The sequence below is a fragment of the Meleagris gallopavo genome, chromosome 2 (assembly GCF_000146605.3).
Source record: "Meleagris gallopavo isolate NT-WF06-2002-E0010 breed Aviagen turkey brand Nicholas breeding stock chromosome 2, Turkey_5.1, whole genome shotgun sequence".
Classification (NCBI taxonomy): Eukaryota; Metazoa; Chordata; class Aves; order Galliformes; family Phasianidae; genus Meleagris; species Meleagris gallopavo.
The window spans coordinates 22,664,441-22,674,548 of NC_015012.2; the positions used below are offsets into that span (position 1 = coordinate 22,664,441).

The 10,108-nt window shown below is 39.3% G+C and overlaps 1 protein-coding gene across 5 annotated transcripts in view; it reads left to right on the forward strand.

The window, feature by feature from the left end:
• Positions 1 to 10,108, forward strand: part of EML4 (EMAP like 4) — a 114,028-nt gene that overhangs the window by 20,827 nt on the left and 83,093 nt on the right. For 4 of the 5 annotated variants that reach the window (XM_010706752.3, XM_003203874.4, XM_010706754.3 and 1 more), the window contains exon 1: positions 3,119 to 3,227. The exons of the other annotated variant lie outside the window; for it this stretch is intronic. In XM_010706752.3, the coding sequence (XP_010705054.1) occupies positions 3,161 to 3,227 (67 nt within the window). In that variant the 5' untranslated portion in view covers positions 3,119 to 3,160. Of the gene's footprint in view, positions 1 to 3,118; positions 3,228 to 10,108 lie in introns of those variants that run through there. 5 annotated transcript variants of the gene reach the window in all.

Below are 10,108 nucleotides of genomic sequence, written 5' to 3' on the forward strand. Positions count from 1 at the left end.
AAAAACCCACCTTATATCTTTAAGGAAAGATAAGTGGGAGCGTTGTAATGGATGGATTATTATTATGGAGGGGCTATTATAATGGCGTAAGCAACATATCTACCTCACATGTCATCTGTGGTTTCTACAGCCTGCTGTGCTGGGAGGTGGAGATCCTGGTTCCATAAAAACATGGGTAGACCTTTTCCAACCTTCATACAACAGATACCTTCTGTGTAGCAGGATCATTACCAAGGAAACTCAACCAAGGAAACCAAAACTTCTTTTGGTTTTCAGTTACCAATGATAACCCAGGAAGACAATGTCCATTCCTTAGCCTGTGTGGCTTGAGGGACAGTAGCTTTTGGGGGGTAGCCCAGCTCACTCAGCTGGATCTGGGATACTGAAAAACAATGTAAGAGTGGCAGGGAACCTGCTTCCTTCTCTTTGCATGAGAGATAACTCAACTCAAAAGAGTCTGTGTCTTACTGTGGCTTTCCTCAAAAGTCAGAGAAACCATGTGCCCCCACCTCTGAAGACTGTGTGGTTTGGAGTGGGTTTCAGTGCTTAAAAAGCTGAAGTGTCTCAAAGGATCTTTCCTTAGGCTCATCATCTGACTGATGCTTCTGCAGTATTGAGACATCCACTGTTCTTACCAGATGTGTAATGTTCTAGAAAATTCCCATGTTGATGATAAAAACACAGAAAAAAAAACAAAAAGCAAAACCAAAGAAACAACACCAAAAAACAAAAACAAAACAAAACAAAAAATACCACCCACTCATCAAACAAAACCAAACAAACCATGTTTCTTCAACATGCTTGGTTCTACTCCTGATCTTTAGTGTGCTTTATTATATTAGATTGAAAAGATTGGTGTTTTTATTTTTCTTTTTCATGGGTATAACATTGTACTTTGCACTGTTAATACATATTTTTTTCCTAGGCAAGGGTTACTTGCCTACTCTGTGTGTGTTTTAGTTAAGTGTGAGTTGTGCTAAAATATTGCAAGAGAAGGGAAGCCTAAGATGGTGCTTAGGTCTGTTAGAGGTAGACACCTGTTGGAGATAGGAGGGTTGCAAGAGGGAGATGGCTTAGGAAGGAAGGTACTGGCTGCAGATGGGCAATGAAAAATCCAAATGAGAGGTCAAGGTTTTCATGAAAGATTTAAAGGTATTTAATGAAGGAATTGTGACCCAGGTCCTCAAATTAGTGGGCAATAGATGGCAGATGGGATGAGAGTTTTCAGGGTGAGCAAGTGTACTGGGGGTGTCTGAAAACTATCTTCAAACACTAGTCTTCATAGTCTCATCCTGAAGATGAGACTTCTTCAAGAAGCTTACTGCCCTATTGCAGTTTTTTTTTCTTTTGTTGAGACAGAAACAGCCTGATGATGGATTTTTCCCGTATTTTGTAATTGTGCTAAGTTTTAAGGGATACTAAAATGTATCTGTGTGTCCAGCCCACCCAAGACAACACTCAGTATTTCATCTTGCAATGAGGATTTTTTCCTCTAATAATGTGATGCAACACGTTGGTTGGGACAACTGAAAAGCAGGGGGTCTTGGTCAACCCCAGTGCTGCAGCTGTGAGTTGAGTATCTTGGCTTAGGGCTGTTTACTTAATTGTTCCCTTGCCTTTTGCCCTTTATCACTTTCCATCATTCAGTTTCTTAGGCTCTTTTTATTACAATCATTAATCACAGTCATTGTCTGTCTTGCTTAATATAGGATAGTTATGTTCAGCTGACTGTCTGGGCTTTTTCTTGATATTTTTGTTTGGCTTTGGCTTTTTAAACCACTGCAGAGGTCAGTTCCTCCAGTGTGATTTCTATAGTACCTCCAGGAACTGCTGGAAAATGAAGGTACTCCTAGAATTATGCAGATGGATAATTCCAGGGTAAGAAATGCCAAACTCTTGGTGCTCTCTCTTTACTATGTGTTTTTATGAACCTTCTTATCAACTGTTTGTTTGTGAGCATGGAAAAAAATTCTGCCCATCCTTGTTTTTGAATGGAGTCGAGAACTTCCCCTATGTATTTTTGATTATCCTGTTGTTGGAAATAAAAGCTTAAATCAGGCAGTATTTAATATGCTTACAATGTTTGAAAACGAACTATTCAAAGAATGATAGAGAGAAGAGGCAAAATATATGCAATACATATTCACAAATAGCCTTGTTTTGACATTTATCTTGCTGCATTCATTCTGCCAACTGGCTGCAGGCATGGCTACCAAAAGAATGAACACATGTTGCATTCATTAGTTCTCATCTGGCTGTGCTTCATCTTGCAAGGCAGACAAAATCACAATCGTACTAAATAGATTGTAATGCATTTGTAATATGAGGTCTCTTCCACTTAACAGAACGATAGCATTGCAAAGCTCCTGCTCATAAACACCTGGTACTTTGCTTCATTTTAATGAAATGAATACAAGTATACTGCTAGTGACGTCATTGCTTTTTTGCCTTGAAAGATGTCATAGGAAAAATATTCCAATATAATACTAAACAAATAGCCACCCTGCTGCCCTCCCCTCTGCATGAACTTTTCATTTCATATTGTGGTTTTACTGCTGTTAGATTGGTTTTCTTTGACACAAATAGACATTCTTTGGAACAATAATCATTTCTTTGGATTGACCAAATATAAAAATCCTCGTCATTAGCTATCTGTGGTGCTTCTTATTGTTCAGACTTATTGCAAATAGACGGCTGTTGTCTTTTTGTAGCTACCATCACAATATTAAAGCTGTGTTTAATGTTCTCTGTGAGTATGTTGCAATGTTGTCTCTCTGGAAGAGACGTGGCAGGGTATATCTGTGTGACAGCCTAATTGTTTTAGTTCTAAGTGGAGGGCGCTACAAGACCCTGTGTGTGTATATAAACAATGGCCATTTTCTGACTTTCAGCAGGTTGAAGAGCAGCTGGTAAATTCTGCTTCCCTTAAGGCGGGGTGGGGGGAAGGGCAAGACAGTCGTAATGTTGGGATCGCTGATGGATAGCTAGCGCATGGTGAAGTATTTCTGCGCTGCATGCACTCGTAAGTGCCTTTATTGGTGTGTTTCTGACGTCGGAGGACTAGCCACTCCCTGCGGCAGCCTGGGATTTTTGTCCCCATCCCACCCCCTCCAGCCTCTGGCCGGGGCTGCAGGCAGAGGGGCCAAGCTGGGGGCCAGCAATGGAGGGCAGCTTGCCCTGCCTGGCAGCCGGCTGTGATCCCCCAGCACCGGGGAGCTTCTGCACGGGTAAAGTATGGTCATCTCTGGGCAGGGGAGAGGGAAATCTCTCATCAAAGGGGGAAGATTTATCCGGGTGGTGGAGTTGACTGCAGCCTTGCTAGCAGCTGGCAAGGTGTGTTTATGGAGAGGCTGAGATAGCTTGCTGCAGCATGGTGTCCTTGAGCAAACTTTATGAGAAACCAATAAATCTGCTATCTGTGGATAGCAGAGGAAATAGCAGGAAGGTGATTGGGAGGTTAATACTTGGCAGGGCAGAATGCTTCTGATGCAGTGGCTTTGGTAGTTTGCGTGGCCTTTGGCAGCACATCCCAAGTGGGTCTTGCACTGCCAGGGAGGAGTGTTTCAAGCACCCCTTCCACGCATGGGGAGAGCTGCTGCTGTGTGCTCCCTTTGGTCCAAACCTCGATTTTATGTTGCAGACAGGAGAGCTTGATGAAGCCCCTGCAGGGAAGCATGGGCTGCACAAGGGCCTCTCAGGCAGGAGGCAGTAAAGTTTCATTCAAAATAGGTGGTGAAAATAACTTATCTGCTGCAGTTTAAAGTTACTGTATTTCTGTGTGTGTAAAATGTTTATTTGCCCTTCAGAGGTAAGATTTGTTTTTTCACTTTTATTTTTGTCTTCGTAAATCTAAAATCTTTCAATACATATTTCCTTTCTTTCAGCAGTTGCTATCAAGCTGACCTGTGTTCAGTGTAAACCAGATGATTAATTGAAGCATTCTTGCTATTATCAGCCAAAAGTATGAGTTCAGTTATTAGGGGAGGAAAATTAAAGACAACCGAATCAGATTAATGACCACGTGTATTGTTCTTGTACGTAGTAGAGAAGTGTATTATTCCCAGTGAAACACTCTTTACTGAGCAGTTTTTTTTTTTTTAGTTGCAGTTTTGATGTAAGACATGTTTTGTCTACAATAAATCTGTCAGCAGGAAAACTTCCTTAAAAAAATAAGTACGGGCAGGTACTCGGTACATAAATCGGTATGTGTATTTAATGGGAGAGAGAGAAATGACCTTGCCACAGCGTGCTTTCTTAAAGTGAGCAATGCACTGAACTTTATCTGCTTCAGAATTCAAAGCATTCAGTTTAGAATTTAAGATGTTGCAACCCTGGGGAAAAAGAGGGAGGGTGAATTGGAAATCTTAAAATTAAAGTGCTTCATACAGCTTTGTGCAGGCTTATGCGATTTTTTTTTTTATTGGTGCCAGAGTAAAAAGGGGCAAATGTTTAATGGTTTATCTTCAGAACCAAATTCAGCAGAAGAGAAATTCTTATGACTGTAATTGGCCAGCATCGTTACTGATGAGTTTAGGATTATGTAGAGACATTTTCATTGACTTTAATGGCTTTTAGAGGGTTATTTTTTGGGATCATATGATCACAATAGCACTGTCTCAGGCTTGCGTTTGAGGCATACATGGAGTTTTGGAAGAAAGCGTGGCATGATGGAGTGGCCTCAGATTTTTCTAGAAATCTAGGACAGTAAGATACAACAAATATATTCTTTTCTGAAAGCATACGTTATACTTTAATCAAAATTTTCTAGGAAAAAAAAAATTTGGTACGAAACTGAAGATACTGTTGAATGAAAGTTCAAGTCAGCATTTGTAACTGAAAGAAAATGTGACTTTGGATATTTTTAGCAGTGCAATATATTCTGCTGATTTAAAATTTCATTCTTACTTACGTCATAAGACCTAATGTACCCTTGTATAAAATTTTTGTGGAATGTTCCCTGGCTGTCAAGTAAACTTACAGAAATGAAAAAGTGCTATCATGGAGAATCTACATAGAGCTTTGTTCATATGAAAATTCTAACCACATCCTCAAGAGCTCCTTGCCTCCAGGGCTTTTAGAAACTTCACAAGATGGCACCTAGTAACAAGAAGTAGGAAAAAGCTTCATATTAAGTTGTAGGGTTTTTTTGTTGCTTTTTTTTTTGGCAATATATGTTATCTCTATTTATGTGTAAAGGAGATTAAGACCTTGCAGAAATTATATGGCATTTTAGGTAAATTTTTGGCAATAACTTCTTACACTTATTTATGTATTTATTGAGGATCCTAAGAAGATACACTTTGTTATGAGAGCTGTTGCTACTCTGTTACCTGTAACAGTGAATTAGTTTGTGCTCGACAAATACAAAATCAAAGAAAAATAACAACAAAACTCAAATCTGTCTCTTTTGGTGGTTTTTTTTTTTTTTATTATTTCTGAGTATCATTGTATGTACATATATCTACTCACTCATTTGTTGGCAAAGCTAAAAATATATTTTTTTTCAGCAGGAAAGAACTAGAACTTCCTTTTAATAAATGGGAAGTCAGTGCTGATAGGAAGTTTATTCACATTTTTAAGAAAGCTAGTTTGGTATTAATAGTGACAGCTTTCTTTTCTTTTATATACTTGTCTTTAATGAGTCTTTTGCAATTAAAACACAGGCCAGGCTTATGTCATGATGCATCTCTTCAGAGAGATCTTGGCTATCAAATTAGATCTGGGCTACAACTTAGTTTAGGTTATACAGGTCAGGGTACTGATCAATGCTCTGCTAGAAGGTCAGACTGTTCCCTACGAAGAGGATCAGCATTCACCAAGAGTTGAAGATGCAAAGGTTTGCATTATTTGTGACTTGTCCATTCCTGCCTATAACTGAAGTCTTTAAGTGCTTGGAAATTGGATTTTCTATAAGTAGTGATGAGTGGAATTCACCTTTCTCCTATACATTTCTTTATTTTTATACTGTGTTTTATGGAAGAAAATGCTGACGTATGCCATTCTTACTGTTGTCTTCTCCTGCAATAAAAAGCCTGCTGATCGATCTAGAGGTGAAATCCTGTCTCATTATAGGATATGAAAATACCATGGACCCATAACTCTACCAGAGGTTGAAGAATAATGTATGCTTGTTTCTAATTCTACTTCCTTAGCAGGTTACTATAGCTCTACTTCCTTTCTCCTACCAATTTGGCGGAGTTAAATGAGCCTTTTATTCAGCTTTTATATGAAGTAGTTATAAAGGCTATTGGAATGAGCAATATTTACTTGCTTCATGCATTAGCTGAGCCTGTGCTTAATGAGGTGAGCTGTAAGCTAGACCAGCTTGTTCTGATTCCAGGCTTCACTGGATGTATCATCCAAGTGCTATTTACTTGTTATATGCCACTCGCTTTCCAGGTAGCCGAGGGCAAGGGACTTCTCCTGGTGGGTTCAGGCAGAGCCGGCAGGGCAGCATGGTGTCAAGAAAGGTACTGGTCTCCAATGCACATCAAGTGTGGGCATGGTTCTGGGCAACTGGCTCTGGGTGTCCCTGCTTAAGTAGGGGCTGAACCAACTGATCTCCATTCTTCCACATTGACCAGTCTGTGAAAGCTTTTGCACATGTGCATCTTAAACTAATTAAATAAAACTACTAAAAAAAAAAAAAAAAAAAAATTAATCCCTGGTGTGCATACTTTGCTAAATATCTACAGTAAATATCTACTTTAACACCAATAACAGTACTGCTATTAAGACAGGAAATAAAATTACAAGTTTAAAGTGGTTAAGGGGTTTCATCTTACAATCTTAAGAAGGCTATACCTACTTGGTGGAATGGTCTCACTTCTTTAACATGATAGTTAATTTTCAAATGTGTGGTTATGGTTTTATGCAAAGTTTCTTCTGCTTTGCCTGTTCTGCTCTCTCACTTCTAGCAGTTCTAGGAATATATATTAGTCAATATATATTAGTCATCACAGAGAGGTTGAAATGATGATGACTGGCACAGGGTAGCGGTTAGCTGGGTTTTTTTTTTTGTTTTTTTTTTTTTAGAGCTTGCAGAAAGTGGATGGCAACTCACATTGCAAATTGCTTTAAATAAAAATTGGTGAAGTATCAAAAAATATCAAAGGTGCAGTTGATGTGATAAACTATCATTAAAGGTCAGACAAAGATTCAGATGTGTACTCATATTCTCAGGTTTAAAATTTTGCTCTCGCATTTTGAATCATGCCCAGATTAGTAGACCTAAAAAGTTATCTTTGTGAACTTTGCATCACACTTCTGCTTTACATGGAAGAGTAAATTGATCAGGGCAGCAGCAGTGATTCAGATCTCCCTTCAGGCATGCTTGTTTAACCTGCTCCCTCTGCAGACAGCACGGAGCAGCTGTGAGAGCAGAATGTGCAAATAAACTCAGCAAAACTGCTGAACATGCAGATCTTACTCCATGAGGAGGAAAAGGGACAGAAGGACCATGTGTCACAGTCAGTGTGATGAGAAGACACTTCGATGCATTATAACAGTATAGGTAAAGTTCAGAAGCTGTATCTTCTCCCTTTGTTTTTCTTGACTTTTTTTTGTTGTTGTTGTTCTTTTTACACTCTTAAATGGCACATGAGTTTTGTTTTTCTTTTCTCTTGTTTGTCTGTGGTGCTATTCAGAAGTACTTAAAATCCATGACAATATTCGGTCAGATTTCTTGTATCTGTGAAACATTTTGAGGGGAGTGTTTCCTTCCAGGAGAAGCTGAATGAGGTTTTCTTCTCTGTCCATGGGTCATCAGTGGGAGTTCAGCCCATATCTCTCAGAGCTGGGAAGAATTTTGCATTTTGCCTGCCAACAGTGACTTTTGGATTTGCACTCACAAGGGCTGGTCCTACCCAATTAGATTGTCGGCTTTGAGCAGCAGTTGTGGAGGGCTCTGTGAAGGTGAAAACTCACAGCTTGTTGACACAACGAATTAGTAAATGTGGGTTGATAGACTGGCTTTCCTTCTTGAGTAAGAGTGTATGCTTGAGTTATTCCTACAGGGAAGCTGTGGTGCTGTTGACTCCCTCTTCTGCTCTCTTGCTGGTGGTTTATGTGGCCGTACCCTATTCTGTAGTCCAAAGATTTTGGCTGTAAACGTACCAACCCTGCACTCGTACCAACTTAGTTCCTTTCCTGGTAACATTTAAAAAAAATAGTAACAGTAGCTGGAAAATAAGATGCTCAGAATGATTACAAGGTGTTGAAAAAGTACAAAGCAATTTTTTTTCTCACTGATGTATTCTCTCAGAGCAGCTGGGATCCTTTAAGTGTATGAAGGAGCGTGTTTATTTTTTTTTTCTTTTACCTAAAAACTGTTGCTTTATAACAAGTAATAGAAAAATAAGCCTGAAGAATTCTTCCCACTTCAGAGATTTCATCCATGTAAAAAATAAATGATATGAAATATGATGGATTTAAATAATTTTCATACAAATACGGTACCTTTAGGTTTACGAACTTTGACAAACATTCAAGATCAGAAATGTGTTTTCCTAAACCATCCTTTGAGAAGGGAAGGATAAGGCATTCCTGTGAAAATGCATATTATTACCTTGCAGACAACTTCCATGGACACATCCATGATAATCACTATCAATCATGTGAAATTATGGCACTTTTGTAAGGAACTTCTACATAAAACGTGGTGAAATTTTGAAAGCTCTTAACATAAACATTCTTAACCTAGGTAATCTGGTTCAGTAATCAATTCTATTTTTTCCTTGAGACTCTGTAGCATCACAGAACTCTATTTACATGTCTCTTTCCTTCCTTCCTAGGTTTAGAGACTTGCCTTATATCTTAACCTGAATAAAGATGAAACATACTTCTTCCTATTCAATTGGAATTTTCCTTTCTTAAGCGGGAAAGCAAATCTCACTGAGCAGTAGCTGGTGCTGTGTTTTTGCTTTTAAACAGTGTGGTGTAGTAATCTCATACATCCCATTTGACACGCAGGATTTTTTTTGTAAAACTATGTTTATTTTTCCATCATTCTAGAATAGAGAAGGCTTTATCTATTTCTTTTTTTCTTGTTTTTAGCTTAATACACCCTTTTTCAGCTGTGCTCAGGCATAATAGTGTCAGGATTAGCAACTGATACTATTCATTAAAGCTGTTCTGCTGTTCTAGAATTCTTCTTTATCATGAGTGGATGAAATTAGCTTAATTTCACTGTAATGTTGTTTGTTTGTAGGATTAGTGCCTTTGCAGAAAGTTTTTAGTGGTGTCCTTATTGAAAAAAACATGGCAGCACCTGGTGGCGGAGCTGCAGACTGAGTTGTTTAGCAGAGGACCTTTCTTTGTCAGATATGAAATGCTGATGTGAAATACGTCCAAGTAGCTGAGGGCAGCATGCTGCAGAATGGCAGGCTTGGTGGCTGTGCGGTAAGGCTTCTGTCAAACAGTAGCAGCCACAGCAGCAGGAGAGCTGTGAGCAATGCTTTCCACCCACACCTTGTTTATAGGAAGTGCTAACTTCAGGGCTTCACTGGGACTGTTTAGGCGCTGATGTAATAAAACAAAGGACTGTGGCTAAAGAACTAGTTAGGTTTTTAATTGTATTTATGATCAATTCCCCTTTTTGAGGGTGGCTATCAACTTGTACCAGTGTAGGTATTTCTGCTTCCTGTCTGCTCTGTTTTCTGTGACATGTAGAATGGAAATACTCTCTTCATTTCTCAATACTTGCTCTTCTGTGGCAACTGAAATGAAGCTGACAGTTAATGTGCAGTGAGTGGCTGCAGATAGCAGCTCACAGCCTGTCTGTGTGGGAGTTGCAGAGCTTGTGTTTCGTCCTCAGACTGGAGCAGATAGCCTAGTTGTGTTCGTACCAACACTGCTTCGAACAGAGGAGATTTATTTCTTTTCTGTTTTTTAAAAAAATACCCTGGTATTGGGTGCACCTGCAGTCAGCACTAGATGTGATATGGGTGTCCCTCTTGTGCCAAAGCTGCGAGCAGTTATAAAAGTCAGGGAGGCATCTTAGAGGAGGAAAACTGAAATGTGTTTAGGCCTGCTTCTCTCAGCGTCCTGCTGCATCTAGGTCATGATTAAAGAGGTCTGGTCTCATGTTCCCAAAAACCAATGGTCCTTA